This window comes from Sturnira hondurensis, unplaced genomic scaffold (assembly GCF_014824575.4).
Source record: "Sturnira hondurensis isolate 20B ecotype Veracruz unplaced genomic scaffold, ASM1482457v3 Scaffold0022910, whole genome shotgun sequence".
Taxonomy (NCBI): Eukaryota; Metazoa; Chordata; class Mammalia; order Chiroptera; family Phyllostomidae; genus Sturnira; species Sturnira hondurensis.
The window spans coordinates 15,633,723-15,652,749 of record NW_028095541.1 but is presented as its reverse complement, the minus strand read 5'-3'; the positions used below and the strand labels follow the sequence as shown (position 1 = coordinate 15,652,749).

At 36.9% G+C, this 19,027-nt stretch overlaps 1 protein-coding gene across 7 annotated transcripts in view; it reads right to left on the bottom strand.

Moving 5' to 3' along the window:
* ARHGAP21 (Rho GTPase activating protein 21) overlaps positions 1-19,027 on the bottom strand; it is a 136,202-nt gene that overhangs the window by 20,301 nt on the left and 96,874 nt on the right. For 6 of the 7 annotated variants that reach the window (XM_037037203.1, XM_037037207.1, XM_037037208.1 and 3 more), the window contains 4 exons: positions 16,937-18,833; positions 4,056-4,214; positions 3,811-3,913; positions 333-369 (listed from right to left, as the gene is read on the bottom strand). In XM_037037203.1, coding sequence (XP_036893098.1) covers positions 333-369; positions 3,811-3,913; positions 4,056-4,214; positions 16,937-18,833 — 2,196 coding nt within the window. The remainder of the gene's footprint in view (positions 1-332; positions 370-3,810; positions 3,914-4,055; positions 4,215-16,936; positions 18,834-19,027) is intronic. The other variant, XM_037037210.1, reaches the window with a different exon arrangement.

Below are 19,027 nucleotides of genomic sequence, written 5' to 3'. Positions count from 1 at the left end.
CAGCGTTACGCAGGGTGTGGCAAAAGTAGGTTTACAGCTATTTGTATGAAAAAAAAAACAATAATAAATAATAATACAAGAATAAACTCTGTTTTATGTAAACTCACAATTGTAAACCCACCTTAGCTCCACCCTATAAAATGTTTAGAAATTAGAAAAGAATACTTTATATGTCTATTTTCCAAATGAACTTGAAACAGAATAAAGGACTATGACATTTATGAAATGTATCTAATAAATAAAAGAAATCATTCTCTGTGAAGAGCTAAGTAAACTAAGGTAAATAGAAACATTTATCATTTGCTGATATTTTTAAAATATTCAATACTGACCTTGATTCCCTTTAGACTTGATATGGGCTTAAAAGACCTGTTGGAAAAGAAATATGTATTTTCAATAGTGTAGAAAATACTTTAAAGATGTTAAGAACAGTTTTATAATACAGCTAACCTTTCATTAGTGTGCTAACATGTCATCATCTCCATATTAAATGTCCATTGTTCAACACAAGTGAGAAAAACAGCTAATTTTATAATCATTTAAACTTTTGATACAGTGCTGGAAACTTTCTTAGTTGATCTGGTACATGAAAACTATTTCTGCATAAAGTGTAAGATTTTCTTATCCTTTTTTTTTTTAGATGAAAGAAAAGCTACTCAGGTTAAACACTGAGCTTTTTATTATCAGTCAACCAGAGTTCCAAAGGATTTCCACAGTGTTAACCCTGGGTAAGTAGTTGCCATCAACAGTCAGACGCAGAGAGAGCACCACATCTACATCGCCCAGCCTGTGGCCACTCTGAGCCCTACAGGTGGCGGGAGGAGTGCGGCAGGGCTGGCCCTGGTGGCTACTCTGCCGGTCCAGGCACATCAGGGATGATTTCAGTAAGAACAACTGTTGCTCCCACAAAGTCTTAGGGCTTCAGAAGACAAAGTCACACCCATTACTTAAAATCATTAAACTTTCGGGAATAAAGTTGTTTCTGTGTTATTTTATTTATTTTTAGAGAGGATTTTATTTATCTTTAGAGAGAAAGAAAGGTAGGGGAGAGAGGAAGGGAGAGAAACATCGATGAGCCGCCTGTGCGCACATGCCTGGGTTTGAACCAGCGACCCTTCGCCTTGTGGAACTATGCACAACCAACTGAGCCACCAGTTAGGGCAAGTTTTTCATTATTTTAAAATTCCGAATTCACTTAAAGAACTTAGCACTTTAAGATGTAAGTGAAAATGACACTGTCCTCCCCCCTCTCAGAAACCACCTCGAACATCAAGGCAACCAGACACAATACACAAACTCAATCTCCAACAATTACCAGGAGATATCTGTAGCCCTGCACTACAAAAACTGAAGAAAAGTGGTTAAATGCAATGAAGTAAAAAATGAACACAGGAAGAGAGGATGCCACTGGTTCCACACCTCAAACAAAACTGCAGGGCACTGTTCTCTGAGAGATCCGATCAACCTTCCCTGGTTGGAACAATGGGAAGGATAGTGCTTTTGCTGGTGACAGGAGTCTCATTTATTACCATGAATATCAGGGGAGGTGAGGACTAAGGGAGAAACACACAGTGCTGCCATCTTGCAAGAAGTAGTGTGTACGGTAAAGTAGACTCTGAAATGTGGCAATTACTAATATCGTTCAGTGAGGAAGAAATAAATGTTAAAAGAGCTCACAAATGAAATCCTGCATCATTAGAAAAATTCCTGCTGGCCTGGACCTCTGCACTGGCCACACCTCACACAAACTTCCCTCAAACTGCTGGTGGGCAACCACACAATGCCATAGATGGATTATGCATTATACAAATCTACACTTAAAACATGTATATTCTTCTTAACCAATGTCACCCTGATAAACTTAATTAAAAATTAAATTTAAAAATTGGTGATATAGGAAGAAGTAATTTTATTGGACTATAAATAATCATCAAATAAAAACTTCACAGAATCTAAGCAAAAATACTATAATAAAAAAGACAAACTGTTCTTTGACAGAAAGTTCATCATAAAAAAGTTAATATTCCCTATTAATCTATAAATTAAATATCATGTCAATGAAAACATTCATGAGTTTAAGAACTAGAAAATTAATTTTCAAGTTCAAACAGTGTAATAAAAATAGCCAGGACAATTTGGAGATGACAAAGTAATTAGGGTGAATAGTTCCATAAACTAAAACATTGTAAAACCACTATAATGAACAGAATTTGGTATACATGAATAAACAGATGAACTACCTGAATAGAATAGTCTAAAAATAAGACTAAACATATATAAAATTTAGTTTATAATAAAGATGAAATATCATTGCAAAGTATAACACTCACTAGATGCTTCTGGGACAACTGAGAGACACTGGAAAATATAAAGTTGGCTCTTTATTTCATTAATTAGAATAAAATAAATTTCAGGTGAATCAAAGTTGTAAATATACAAAAAGAAAAAAGAGAAACATACGAATTTGAGAAATAAACAATGAAGATTTTTTTTTATCATGTTGGAGGAGACAGAAAGTCTTTTGCAGTACAAGTCAAAATCTAAATACCATTAAAAATATTTCTAAATTTGACTGCAAAAATAAATAAAATGTTTGATCTTTTTTTATGGTTAAAAAATTAATAAAACCAAAAGAAAAATAATAAATTAGAAAAAGTCTTGCAACACTTATCTAAAAAAACCAAACAGCTTCTTTTACATAAAGAGCCCCCAGAAGTCAGTATAAAAAAACAGTAGGAAACATTAAAAAGCAGCTCACAGAAAAAGAAATAAAACCTCTTAAATATATTGAAATGGTGTTCAACTAATAATAAGAAAATTTTCAAATTAAAACTACAGTATGATACTATTAGTCACAAAACGATCAAAGGTCAACTAACACGCTGTGTTGGTGAGGGGACAGCAGAGACCTTTGTACCCTGCTGGCGGGAATGTGATTTGGTGTGATCTTTATGGTGAGCAACTGAGGAACAAGTAACAGGAATAAATTTCTGTTATTTAAGCCACCCGGTCTACAGTATTTTTGGTACAGCAGTCCGAATGGACCGAGAAACCCACTGCTGGTTTATTTGGCATTGTCTGCAAATCAGAAAAAAGGATCCTCTTCCCCAAGGACATGTACGCCTCGCTCAGAGAAGAAATTACCATTTGCTCCCTTGGACCCTCATCAAAATAAAACATATACATACCCCTTCCTGTAACAATCCTTTTCCAACCATAATTTTCACATGCTAAATAATATACAGATATAGTTACTGAAGTACTGTTTGTGGTAGAATAAGATATGATCAATCTAAATGTCTATTAAGACACTGATTGGAGGTACTATATACAGTACAACTATTCAATGGAAAATTAAACAGTCATGAAAAAGAATTAGTCAGGAATGTATGCCCTGAATTATCTCCAAGAACAGTGTGTAGAGCCCCTATGATTTGTTTATAAAAAGGAACTGGAATAGACATACGAGCATAGGTAAATTGTGTGCATGGATTTTATGCATAGCATAACTCTGGAAATTATACAAAAGAAAACAAAAATACAGTTATATGTAAAAGTAGAACTGGGTGGCTGGAGGCTTAGAGTGGGAAGTGATTATTTAATATACATATTTTTGTGTTTGTATACTACTGATTTTTAAGTACTAATTTGAAAATTCAATTAGAATACAGTAGGAACTTTGATTTTATTTGCATTTCTAATGTCATAAAGTTAAAAAACAAAAGGCATCATTAAATTCAATATTTGTATGTCAAAGCAATGGCTGAACACTCACAAATAAATATTTAAAATAATATGCTTGAGACTTACAATTTTGCATCTTCTCTGTAATCATCTAGGCCCTCATCATATGATTTTGATCTTTCTGTCTTTGAGTTGGGCTGGGCATCCAGGCTGGGAGGTCCAACAGATTCTGGAATTAAAACCCAACATTTAGACATCTGCAAATAGTTTTCGGATTCTTTTAATGGTGACAAGGTCACAGTGCATCATAGTATTCTAAATAGAAAATGGAAAATGAAAGATGGGTGACATAAGCACTCACTGAAACATACCCTGGTCATGGGAGAGCTGACGTCGAATTAAAGGAGCTGAAGTTGTAAGGCTGGGAGGGACTGTTGCTAGAGAGGGTGCTTGAGAGGCAGAGGCTGAGATGACAGCAGAAGCGGGAATATGCGCAAGATCATGATCAATGCTAGGGCTAGTTGGTTCATCTATTAGATAAAATAGAAATTGAAATGTTGAATGACCTAATTGTTATTAACAATAACAGAGTAATCATTTATCATTATTAGAAGAACCAGATAAAGATTTTAACACTTAGCCACTAAAGTACCAATAAATGGTATATTTGGATTGTTAAAAAATCTACTTAGACAGTTATTATTCCAGTAATTCCAAATAATTCTGAGTATATGGTATAAGAAATTATGAGTTGCTTCTTCTGCTTCTTCTACCCATCAACCAGGACCTTCACTAACTGATCATGAAGATACCAAAGTTTTTAGGTATTCAAAACCTAAATCAACAAAAGCATATACCACCCAAAATAATTATTTTCCAAATTTTAAATTCATTGCATATTATCATTTCAGAGAGCTAAGCAAGGTGATTGGCTGAGGCATACCATATTTTTCTATGTATAATGTGCACTTTTTTGCACAAATTTGTAAGGAAAAGTAAGGATGCATATTATACATAGGTAGTACTAATTCCATACCTATATAAATGTTTTTAATTCTTTTATTTGTGTTTATGCAATAAAAGTGTAACTCTAGAAGACAATAAGGATCTTTGTATGCTCAAAAATAAATGCTAAAACTCCGTTATAATACAAAAAACCCACAAGTATATGAACATGAATAAATAACTGAATTAAAAAACTATAATGAAAAATTTTTTTCCCTGATAAAGTTTGGGGCCAAAAACATGAGTGCACATTATACACAGGACAGCACATTATATACAGCAAAATATGGTAACTTTCCAAGTACTAATTCTTAAAATCTTACCTTCCCCCACCCCCAGTCTCAAGTGTATCTTCAATTTTTGTAGAAAATTAAGAAAGAACAGCATATAGCTGCCAGAAGAAGTTGCGCATTATCAAGGCCAGTGCTATGGATGGAATATATTGAAACCTACTGTGGTGGTGTTTGGAGGTAGGCCTTTAGGATGTGATCAGACGAATAGGCTCTACCCTCACGGATGAGATCAGTGACTTTTTAAAAGGGACCCCAGGAAGCTCCCTTGATTCTTCCACCATGGGAGAACATGCCTATGAACCCAGAAGTGGGTCCTCAACAGATATTGAACCTGCTGGCACCTTAATCTTAGACTTCCTAGTCTCCAGATTTTCGAGGAATAAATTTCCATTATTTAAGTCACCGGTCTATGGTGTTTTCATTACAGCAGCCTGAATGGACTGAGAAAGTCACTGCTGCTTTATTTGGCACCTCAGTGCAAATCAGAAAAAGGACCCTCCTCCCCAGGGAGATGTAGGCCCTCGCTCAGAAAAATCACCATTTGCTCCCTTGGACCCTTACAAAAATATAAATATTTTAGGTGTTATAAATTTTAACCTCAAAAGCCTGCCACAGGCAGAAATGTATATGCGAATGCACACACATGTGTAATAACAATAGTTGACATATTAATTGTGCTTACTAGGTACCAGCACCATTCTAAATACTTTACAAATATTACTTCATTTAATTCTTTTTTAAAAGATTTTATTTATTTATCTTTAGAGGGGAAGGGAAGGAGAGAGGGCGAGAAATATCAGTGTATGGTTGCCTCTCGTGCATCCCCTGTCGGGAACTGGCCTATAACCCAGGCACGTGCCCTGACTGGGAATTGAATGGAGATCCTTTGGTTCACAGGCCCGCGCTCAATGCACTGAGCTACACCAGCCAGGGCTACTTCATTTAATTCTTATGAAATTCGGTTAAGTACTATTTTATAGATTGTTCTATAGAAGTACTCTTTTAGAAAACCAAGATAAAGGGTCAACCTGTGTGAAGTTACCAAGCCCTAGGGATGACATGTGGGTTCCTGCTCTGGGATCAGAATTATCTGGCTTATGTAGAATTAATTATTTGAAGATATTTCTGTAGTAAAAACATTCACTGGACTGGTTCAGATTAGGTCTACTGCATAAATCCAGGTAGAGAAAATATTTAGAAAGGAATTTAAAAAAAACCCAAGATGACACTCCTCTAAAACAATGTTTCTCAAAGCACAACCACCATCGCTCTCGGGAACTATGTGGTTATAACATGTGTCAGAGAATGTCTGCAAGATGCTGTGGGAGAATCTCTCAAGGGAATCAATTTTATACCTTGCAAAGTAATTTAAAACACCTTAACGTTTATTTATGTAAAATCAAATATGGAACGAAATTCAAATGCTGCATGGATAAGCATTGAAGAAAATTTCAAAAGCAACTTTTTTTATACTCTGAACTTCCTGCAGGTGTTCATTCATTATCTTTTGAGTTACTACATTTTGGAGAAAATTTCTGAACCACACTGGATATGACAATCTCTGCTTCAAGAACATGAGTACAAAAAGGACTGGAAGGATAGACACCCACCTGTTCTAGGTAGTAAGAGTTAACGGAGGAGGTGTAGGAGGAAGACTAGAACATTGCCTTACCCACCCAACACTGTTTCCATTTTTTTTAGAATAAATACACACTACTAGTTAAAGAGAGAAAAAAAACCCTAAGTTTATTTGTTAAATACATAAAATTATATTACCTTATAATTATAGATTCTACTAATAAGTCCAATAATTATTCCTATAAAATATGAAAAACTTTGTTGTTTTAATTATTACCAATGTGTGGATTATATAGAAACAAGAAAAATTCAGGTTTATCTCATTTTCCAATCTAAGAAGGTAGAACTTGAATTGACCAAAGGAAAAACAAAAAATTTCAATTGTGCTGTCAGATTTTCAAGAAATCTCTAAAGTTTTAATAAACTTAAATATTCTGTCAGATGTGAATAGCTGATTATCTTTATCCTAGGATGTCACTTGCTACATTAAGATACCAAATAATGCATGCAAAATACATATTATGAACTATTAAGGATGAACTTCCTATTATCAAGTGATACAATCATTCATGATAAAATCACATTATCAAAGAATTAAGTGAAGAAACATGAGGCCTTAATTAACTTTGTTCACTTAAGTAAGCAAATTTTTAAAAGGTCAAGGAGGATGTTGAAGCTGTTATATATTTTTAGAAAACAGTGTTTTCCAAAGATAAAAGAATAACTAATTCTCACAGATAATATATATTCCATATTTCAATCTGGATTTATCCAAATGGAGACTACTATATGTTATTCTATTTAATTTAGTTAAGCACATGCAAAGACAATTCATGGAAGAAATACAGATGCGTAATAAAAATGTGAGTAAAAGCTTGTGAAAACCTGACTACTAATGAAATAACCAAATATAAAGTAAAATAGTGATAACGTTCCTATTTTTCATCTAATAAACTGGCAAATGTTTTCACTTCATGATGCTCTTATTCTAATGGTTCCTCTTCATATCCTGCAAGATGACCACAGAGAATGTGTGTTGTGTAGCTGCCCATCTCTCTCTGAGGTTCAGTGGAATTCACTCGAGTGGCTCGCCTTCCTGTGACGGGCATATGATCTAGGCCTGACCTATCACAGGACCCTATCCCTCTGAGTTCCCAGTGACCAGCCCAGGGGTGAGAACACGATCTAGTCAGGACTAATTATAGAATCTTCATCTCAAATTTGATACACAGACACTGAGAAAATTACGGTCTTTCTCTTCCCTTTCTCAGGAAATAAGAACTGTAACAATTCATAAATTGTGAGTTGCCAGTGGCCATCTTTCTTTACATGTGTAGAAAAAGTACCTGAGAATAAAGAAATCAAAACTGAGGGGGAAAAAATGACAATCTTGATGTCAAGACACTGAGCATCCAGATCCAGGCCTACCCCAGAACTTCCTCGTTGTGAGACGTTCCTTTTTGGCATGAGCGAATTTGAAGTAAGTTTCTACTATCTGTAACCAAGAGAATTCTGACCAGAACAAAAGTGGGATGCAATGTGTTTCTAGCTCCCTCTCACAAACAAGCATCATACACCCAGCGTCCAATGCTGCAGGTTAGAACAGAGAGCAAAAAAAGGCCCCTTCTAAAATGAGCTGGGTTAGGTGGAATTTTTCTCACAGGTCACATAATTACTCAAAAAGAACACATCATCAATGTAGTTTGTACTTTATAATTATAGTTGTGGATAATTTTATACAACTCAGTGAAATTATCAGAATTTTTGGCATAGATTGTAGAATAGTCAGATCCTTTCACTTCTGCTAGAAAAAGGTGGCGCTACCACTCCCCAAATCACAGAATAAGCATCTAAGAAATGTTAACACTGTAACATTCAATGACAGAGCAAACAGAGGTCACATGAAGTGGGATCAATCTGTTTAAGTTGGAAGAAATGGTAACTAATATGAAAGCAAATTCATGTTCCCCAAATGCAAGAGAATGTGTACATGTATTTTTTTACTAAAAATATGGATTGAATAAACTTTCTTCCCAAGTCCTACAAGAAGAGGACATTCACTGCAAATGACCTAAAATAAAGTCAATCTGTATCTCAAACAAAACACATTTAAAATTTTTTGAGATTTTTCCTTGTCCTTATGGAAAAGGAGAATAAATACAACTAATGGACTTTCTGTGTTAAAAGAAATTCAGTGGCACTGGCACAACTCTCCTGTTTTTATTTGCAATCTGGTATGTAAGGTGGAATTATCTTTTCAACAGGGAAACATAAACTCTTTCTTTACAAATGACAATTTATTAATCTTTGGCAATACCATTAAATTTCCATCTAATTTAAATTTAAACCCAATGAAATAAAGATATCCTAAAAAAATGAACTCCCTACGCAAATTTTACTCAATCCCATAAACACCAATTAGTGCACGTCAGGTAATTTGGGCTGATAAAAATGGCATGCTCAAGAAACTCCATTTATATTAAATTGAAAGGGCACAGTTAGAAAGGATGCTTAAAAAATAAACCACTAATATATTAACATGTGCTTCCTAATCTTTGATCAAGTGACAGACCTCTGCAGACTCACTGAAACTTTTACACAAAATAGAGTTCTTTTTAAGTCCTGTTAACATTTACATAAACTGGTAAGGGGGTGCCATCAATCTAGTTCAAGTATCCCCCTTTTTTATAATAATAATTCCACTCATCTACTTGGAATTCAGGTTTTTAGCATTTTTAATAGTCAGGTCAATAAACACACAGTTACATTAATATCTGGCTTTTTGAAAGCCATTTATAGATTTGATTATCCTAACCAAGAAATTCAATGCTGCATCTTCCTACTAGATAGATAAGTTTTTAAAAGGTTAGGAGGAGAGGAGAATTTGGAATACTTGATTCATACTTACCATGACCAAATGGCAGTTGGTACTGAAGGGAGAGGAGACTGCTGTAGTAGTAGGAATGTGAAAGGCAGGTGATGGAATAAGAGCGAAAGCAGGAATGTGCGCAATGCCATGGTCAATTCTGGGCCTAGCAGCTCATCCAGAAGGCAGGATGCACCATATTATCACAGTAATTGCTCTAAACTTTAGAAGGTCGAGTGGAAGTATTGCTTTTAGATCTGTCACAGATGGTGGGTTACAATTACTTTGCTGAATTTCTGAGGCCCCACAGATCAGAGTAGGTCTGCATCTAAGTGAGGGGGCACGTGTGTATGAAAAATGACCTCGCTCGCCAGCTGACAAATGCTGCAAGTAAGCATTCCGAGAAACTCAACATTTACTTAAAAAAATTTTAGTGCGCCAATTTCATTAATAGGCAAAATTATTAATTCTCAGACATAAAATGGGAATGGGAGAGACTGAGCAGGAAATCAAGAGGCTTAGATTCTATCTTGTCTTACTCTGTGAAGCCACTTAATTTTTCTGGGTATTAAGTTAATTACCTGTAAGATAAAGAAGTGGCACTAGGGTTATCTGAAGGGTCCATTCTAGCTTAAGAGGCTGACAGTAATAAATCCAGTACAGGGGTAAAATTATCTGTTTATGTTATGTAATAATATAAAATCCTAGGTTTTTCCAAACAAGGATTTGCTATGGGGTTTTCAGGGTTTGGATCTATTTAAAACATTGACAGATGGAGTTGACAGTGTAGTTACTATCAGATCTATTTTCAACATTAAAGAAATAGCTGAAAATCTAGAAAATTCACTAGGAAAAAAATTGCATAGTTTTTTTTCTAAAACTATTTTTTTCCTAAAATCTAGGAAAATAATTGCATAGTTTTCATAAGTGCAAAGTTAAAAAAATATTTCCCTAAATAATTAAGCACAGTAATCTCTCAGGTGTGCTACAGATAAATTTGAAATATTTTAGGATAAAAGCTAGTGTTACTATCAAAAGGAAGATAAATGACCATCTAAAATCATTCTGTGGTGAACAACAGAGTTGACAACTGGAACAAATAAATTATTTAGCAAAAAGATTCCAAATCTGAGCTAAATATGTTAAATATTAAATTCATAATTATTTTTAGGATAAGATTTAAAAGAGTAAAAGGGCAAGATTTAAGTGCAACACGGTTTTAGAGCACTGTCAAAAGAGTATGTGATCCAGAAGTAGCAGGCAATCAGCTCTGTCCTTACCCACTGAGAGACTTCAGGCAATATACTGAGCTTTCCTTATCCATAAAGTGGATCATTAATTCCTGACCCAAAGTTCCTACCAGATTATCATTAGAATTGCTACATGAAATACTTAATAGATTATAGAGTACTACAGAAGTTTTGCGTTGCTTTTATTGTATTAAAAACTGCCTCACATCATCACTCAAGTAATATAAGCAAAAATCTCTAATAACTATGTCTGGTGTTACTTGGGTACTAAATTTATCAGGGTTATAACTTTGTTATACATAAACCTGACACTAATATAATATTGTTTGTCAACTGTAATTAAAAAACAAAAACATTATTTAAAGTAAAAAAAAAATTAAAGATTATGCCCCGGCTGGTGTAGGTCGGTGGACTGAGCGCGGGCCTGCAAACCACACGATCACGGTTCAACTCCCAGTCAGGGCACATGCCTGGGTTGCAGGCCAGTTCTCGGCACGGGACCCACGAGAGGCAACCATACATTGATATTTCTCTCCTTCTCTCCTTCCCTTACCCTCTAAAGATAAATAAATAAAATCTGAAAAAAAATTAAACATTACAAAAAGAACCAATGGAGTCACATTTTTGGAAAAGCTGAATATGAAAGAGAATAAGACGATAGCATACAATTTTTCTCGTCACAGATTTGTTTTGTGGGAAGACTCAGTAGGTACTTAGTATAAAAGACGGCCTGGAATGCTCAGTGTACCCTCCTACAATATCGCTGTTGGCATTAAAGACTAGACACTCACAAACCAAGAGGTTGGGTATAAAGTGACCCATTTCCTTTTGGATAAATTTCAGATAGCTAAGCTGACCTGAACAGACATTGTCATTTACAAGCTTTAAAACTTCTAAATTGGTTTAAAGTGGCAGTGCCAATAAGGCTGCACCAACATAATTCAGTTTTACTTAAGCTAACACACACACACACACACACACACACACACACACACACACACACACAGACGCGCGCACGGCGCCCAGAACAACTTCGGGGTGAAAAGAACAGAGTATTAGAAATACAGCAAAAGAAGAGGGGAAAATACATGTGAGATGAATTCTGGATATAAGTAACACAGCTATAGTTTCTTCATGTTAATAATTGAAAGTGGTATAAATTAATGTACAAAGTCATGATTATAGAACACATCTTAATATTTGCTACTAAATGTCAAATTACTACAAACTCACTCATTTGGTGTTTGTATTTACTCATAAAAAACATTAAAATTTATTTTCAGAATTTACTGTGGAGCTTTAAAAATGTGTGTGTGTGGAGAGGGGGTAAATGAAATACCATAAGTGACTGGTATTCCTAATTTAAAAACAAATAAAATGGTCTATTTTCTTCATTTTTCTAAATCTTCATGACACAGAAAAAATGGATATTAAAGGTGTAAAAATGTTGGAACGTTTTCTTTCTGTAGACATATCATTAATTTTTATTATAAATTGTTAATAAATAAATTGGCTCCACTATCTGATATTTTGGGAATAAAGCCAAGGCACTTAATTATTACCGTTTTGCATTAGTGTGTGATGTTTTCAAATGACAAAGTAATTATTAAAATCATAGAATATGGTATTCTGGAGGGTGACAATACAAAAGCAAACCTTAATTTATTTCTTTTTTCCTTTTAAGTATTCCACAAAATAGTATAGGATATAGGGCAACATAGCCCAAAGTGTGTTTCATGGTACACTACAATGAGATATATTCTACATGGAAGGATTCATGGTCAAAAACTTCTGAGAAAAATTACATCCTACCTAGAAAATTCACAATATATAATTACACAATAATGATTGTGAGAGTCATTGTTAAGACAAACAAAATTCATTTATTTAAACCCAGCATTTCTCAATTTATTTGATCATTGACAATTTTTTTTCCTTTTAACTAAATGGAATTAGTGTTCCTGGAAAACACTTTGGGAAACTGCAAATAGTTTCTTTTATTCCATTTCAATGCTGGCACTTATTCCACTTAAATATGTATTTTTTTAGATATTTATTTATTTTTTAGAGAGAGAAGAAGGGAAGGAGAAAGAGAGGGAGAGAAACATCAACATGTGGTTGCCTCTTGTGCACCCCCCTACCAGCGGGCTGGCGCACAACCCAGATGTGTGCCCTGACTGGGAATCAAACCAGTGGCCCTTTGGTTTGCAGGCCGGCACTTACTCCACTGAGGCACAACAGCCAGGACTAAATAGGCATTAAAAAAAATAACTAGATTGGAAAGATAAAACATTAATACTCAATAATAAAATAATTTTAATACTTAATTTTGTAACTTTAATGAAATGCTGAAAGTTCTTTTACTGGCTGGTTACTCATATATTTAACAACACAGTCACTAGAATGTGGGGGCGACTTGTGACCCGTCACAAGTCTCCCCAGCCGCCATGGATGAGAGTAAATATGACTGAGACATAATGTGATCTGCCTGGGGAGTAGAGATGGCCATTTTCCCAGAGGAAAAAGGCTGTGAGCAGTGGCCAGTTTCTCGGGGGGTGGGGGGGGGGTGGGCATTGAGCCCACTCCTCTAAAGGCTTTTATTGAGTTGTAATACACAGAAATACAGGGCAGCAAGGATCAAACAGTAGATAACACTTCAAAGAAATCTGAGGGCTTGGTATGAGTCAGAGTCTGTCAGGAACAGAGTTTTAGGGTTTCCTGCTCCAACCCTTAACATATGAATGAAAGCACTCTTAGCAGAGCAGATTTCACAGGTTTATCAGGAATTCTTGCCATGCCAGATTTTCCCCCAGGACACACTCTAGCAAGGCAAGGAGCTGCACCTCTCCCCATCAGTTATTCAGGCTTAAGGGGATTAGGGCCAGGAAGCGCTTCTCTCAGAGGACAAGGGGACTCAGGCTTTGTCAAAGAGAGGGAGGGGAAGGAGGGAGGGAGGTGGTATTCGAGAGTCCATTGCTCCCTCTTTGTTGCAGCCGCGCCCCCCCCTCCTTCCATGAAGGCCTCCCAAGTGATTGAGTCTGGCTTAAATTGCCCCTCACTGTGAGGGGTCTTACCCGATCAAGCTCTGGGGGCAAGGAGAGGAAACTGAGGCAGCATTTGCTACCAGAGACAAGCTTTGTCTCCTGCAGCTGGCATTACAGAGGTCGTCCCTCACCCTTAGCCACAAGGGGTCGAGATACAATTCCTAGAACCAGGCAGAGCAGTCTAACACTAGAACAGACCAATTAATACAGGGGTGGGCAAAAGTAGGCTTACAGTTGTGAGTACGTAAAACAGTTTATTCCTGTATTATTATTTATTAATTACTGTGTTATTTGTTATCATAAACCTACTTTTGCCCATCCTTGTATTTCTTTGGACTTCAAGATTACAGTAAAATATTTTAGTAAATCAAAGAGTTAAAAGGTTTTCACAGTAAAAAGGCAAGTATATTATGTAAAAGAAAATATACTTTTGATATTATACTAAAGAAATTAAATATTAAAACTAAATTCTTTGCCAGACCTTTATTTCAAACAGCATTCAATTTTATGAAAACCAAGAAAATGCTATAAAAACCTATGAGGCACTGGTGTTCAATCTCAAGGCCTAGGAATTTTTAAGAATGCTTATAACCATGGACAACATTCACACATACAAACAGTGAAATGAATTCTCTTTTAGTTTCAGTCCTTTATTCTACCCTCTTCCATTGGTGCTGTGAAAATGATGTACCACAGTCATCATGTACTGTACACTAAGGTTCTGCGAGGCACACAGGAAATAAATGAACTATATAAACATTTCTGTGCTGGGTGACATTTAAAAGTCATGATTCATTAAACAAAAGATATTTAATAGTAACTATAAAGGAGACTCTAAGAAGTACCTAATGTAAAATCTGATTAGGTCCAATCAGTGAGCATTTAAACATAATTTAATTTATTGATTAGGAAGGGATAGTGGAAGGCAGGGATAGAGTGACTGAGAAAGGGACAGAGAGGGAGGGAGGGAGGGAGGGGGAGAGGGAGGGGGAGACAGAGAAAAGGAGGAGAGAGAGAGAAAGAAACATCAATTTGTTGTCCCACTTGTTAATGCATTCACTGGGTGATTCTTACATGTGCCCTGACTGGGGATTGGACCCATAACCTTGGCACATCAGAATAACTCTCTAACCAACTGAGCTACCTAGCCAAGGCTATTTTTGTTTTTAATGAATAAAAAAATTATTTATTTTAGTCATTTTCCCCTAAATCTATAGGTACATAGAATTGAATAAATTTTTATTTAATATTTTAACAAAAGTGCTCTCTTAACACAATTGACTTTTTGATTTATTCCTGTATAACGAGCACATTTTATTATTCCAATATAATCTGATTATGTTACCAAGTAGGAAGAAATTCTGATACCAGTATTCTGATAAGATCTCACAGGCCTATGAAATACCATCACAGGTTGTAGGGCTCTTTATGTTTTAAAAAATCATAAAACAATCACTAGTTCTGTGAAACACCTAGATGATGTGTATGGTTTGACCTACAGTTAAGCTCTATTATTCTCTGAGCTTCGCCGTAAGGGTACAGATATGAATATGAGTACAATTGGGCTGGGATTCCCCACAATGTGTACAGCTTGAATATATCCTATTATTATCCTAAATATATTTATTACAGATAAGTCATGTAGAACTTTTTTCAAGCTGATTCTGATAGTACCACTTGACAGTCTAGTAGTTCAAGAGGTTTAAAAAGTTTCTCTAGAAAAGAAAAACTAAATTACTCAAAGAGAAGCACACATATGGTCAAATTGTGGAGAACTCTTCAGGAACCTATGGGATAATAGTAACAGAACAGGTCTTGGCCTCAAAGCAAGGCCCCTACATCACGCAACTCTAGGAGGCGCTCTTCCCAATGCATTCTATATAAATGGTGCTCTGTGATGTGGCTGAATCAGGGAAGCCTCCAGTCCCTGTCTCTACTGTTTATTAATTGTGTGACTTTAGGGAAGTTACTTGACCTCCTCATCAATAAAATGTCCCACTTATTAAATGAAGAGAATACTGAGGACAAACATGATAATCCTGTTAGCAGATATGTTTCAGAGCTGAATAGTAATTATGGCGAGAACTTTTTGGGGGGTCCTATATATTTAACTACATCTCAAATTTATCATTTAGCTATTATTTCCCCAAATATTTATAGACTGCCTTCTACATGCCATGCCATGTGCTAAGCATTTAAGGGCATTAAAATCCTGGCTCTCATGTAGCTTATGTTTTAGCTCAGCAAAGAAACATGTAATAAAAAGTACAAAGCATGTGAAGTGGAAACAAATGATGTGAAGATAAGTAGCTTAAGAGGATAGAGAATTCCCAGGTTCCGTGTTTGTGTGGGGGGTACCTATTTCAGACAGGCTGATCAGGAAAGGGTGCTTTTATGAGGTAATATTTGAGCAGAGGCCTCTGTGGTGAGTGAGGGCGAGTCAGGGAGTAACGCCGGAACTGGCAGAGCCAGGCCCTAGAGCAGGACAAGCCTGACATGTCCTAGGACAGCACAGCAGACATAGCTGAATGCACATACATGGGAGACAGGGCACGGGGCTGGGGGCAGATCATGGGATGCCTTACAGGCCCCCTAGGATACGGGATTCTGTTTTGGGTAATGCAGGAAGTAAACAAAGGCTTCTGGTCTGAGGAGTGACATGGTCGGATTTACATTTTAAAAACACCACACTGGCTGCCTTATGGAGAAGATACCTGGGTGGGGACGGGCGAGAGCAGACTAAAGACACGTGGTGGGTGTTCTCGATTTGGGCACAAATCTATACCAGCAGTTAATATGATAACAAAGAGATTTTTTTTCTTTCAGCTCAAGTTAAATTTACAAACAAGCTTTAGAAAGTAAAAAGTATTGTTTATATGAAAGATTGATTACTGCCTGGTTTTCAATTCAGATAATTCACTACTAGGTACCATTTGGCTTGCTGAGTACTTTGGCTCCAGAAAGTGGGAATTTGTTTCATTGAAACAAAAACAAAAAATGGGGACTGAAGATATAAAGTCTAAAAAACAATAAAATAAAATAAAAGGAAAGGAAGTGTAAAAGCTTATGGCTCTGCTTTTAGCACGACTTGGGAAATTCAGAATGAATGTTTTAAAATCCCAGTGCAAAATGTCTGTGCATGTCAAGTTAGAAATACTTTGCTAAAAATACATGTTAAATATTGGACATAGAGTCAATGACTCTAAATGAGCTCACCTATGAACGGGATGGAAGCCAGGGAGTCACCGGGTGGACTGGTGCTTGAGGCCTTCCTTTCCTCAATCCTTTTGATGTGGACCTCCCGCCGCGCATCGTTGGGCAGCCAGCAGGTCGTGTCCGACCCGGTCTCCTGGTCATTCACTGCCAAGATGTAAGACTGGTGCCTTAGAGGCTGTGGTGTTTGGCGACCAGATGGAGGCTTTTCTCTTAGGATGACCATTTCTTTATTATCTAAAGTATCCGATTGGTGAATTTCAGCCTCTTGTAAATTTAAGTCTTGATTCCTTTGAGTGACAGATAATTCTACTTCTGAGGTGCCCAAGTTCTCACTCATCTGAGGGACAGGCTTAATAGAAGCTCCAGACAAACAGGGGTTTTTCCCAATCTCCACTTGGTGATCCAGGGCACTTTCAGTTTTTAACCGTGTCTGCTGAGTCAACAGACTGTTTTGATGCAAGTGATTTACTGGTCTTTGGTCTTTGATGGAAACAAATGAGTTCTGGCTAAATGATGGTTTTGTGACATGCATCGAAGGTGCTTTCAGAGAATTACTTCTGACTTTCACAAGAGGTGACTTGTCTTGTGAAACACCTTGAGGGAGCGACATTCCACAAGTAGTTTGAAAATTCCTGTTTGCCTGCGGTGTTTTCAGATCCGGTGGAATTTTCATAAACTGAGACACAGATCCCACTCCTCTGCCACTCATTCGCCTATTATCAGAGCTAACAACACTCGGAGCCACAGTAAAATTGGAACCTCGAAGAGATTTATGGATTTCTTGATGCCTAGATCTTTCATAAATACCTCGTCTGTCATCCTGCTCAGTAAATCCACTCCACTTATAAGTCTGTTTTCGTTCTCCATTTGAATCTGGCATTTGACTTTCGGAAGTGACATTTTCTGAGGTTTCACCCTGCCCTTCAATATAATCCCATGAACGAGTTCTATGATTGCTAAAACTAATGGGTGGGGCTGTCAGTGCTCCTTGTGAGGCACTGCGTGGACAATACTTCGTTAACACGGAGTCCTCCAGCCTCTCCTGGGACACACTACGTTGTCGGATCTGAGTGGACTGGGGCACTCGGTCGTGAGAGGTGCTTCGGCGTCGTACCTGCAAAGCCGTGCGGTTCGGTACCACCTGGTTATAATCTGTTGTACTCTGAGATGCTGCTCTTAAACTATCTAATCTTTCTTGAATTGTCCGACAACCCATGTGCAATCGTCTGTTATCAATATACTCCTTGTAAGTCTTATAGTTTTTCCAGTCTATGTGCTGATGGGAATTTGGAGAATAGTGATTAACAGATATGGAAGGAGAATCCACGGCTTGAGATCTATTGCTTGAGACTCCTTCTGAATGTCCACTGTAATTGCTAGATTTCAGTAAAATTCCAGAAGGTTCCAATGATCTGGATCCTGGTGCCTGATGAATTAGATGGGAAGCGGGTATGGATGACAATGGCGATGTGGTTCTTGACACTGTTTTTAAAGAGGGCTGCTCACTGATGCCATACCTTACTTCTTCAGTTCTGTGTGAAGGAACTGTATGGTTGTTTCTGCTAGTTAACAAATCTACAACCTTCTCAGAAGGTACAATGACAGTCCTCACACTCTCATTGCAAACACACACTGCTGTGTTTGACTTTGCAACGTCTGTTGGTGAAGGAGGCACTTGTATTTCCATTCTATAGGCCCTGCTAGGCTGGGTAAGAACTGGAGTACTGGTTTGCTGTTTGCTGGATGACGAGTCTGGAGGAGACACTTCAACTGGCTGCGCCATGGCTGACGGGGCAGCCGGCAGCCGGGGATAGCAAATGGGTGGCGGTTCAGGGATATTGCGGGCATTGCCACTGTAGGCCTCATTGCCTTTCAGGTAGGCATCTTGAGAATATGCCTACAGGGAAATGAGAGAATAATGTCATTAAAAATTCATTAAGAGAGAACAGTAATTCCCATTCTGGCGATGCACTATTTTATTTTACTGTGCCCTACCTCATTCCTGAATGGCATCCACTAAAGCATGCATGCAAATGCAACAGAACGGTGCTCCACAAATTTAGAAAAGGGCTAGTATCTCAGAAATCAAAT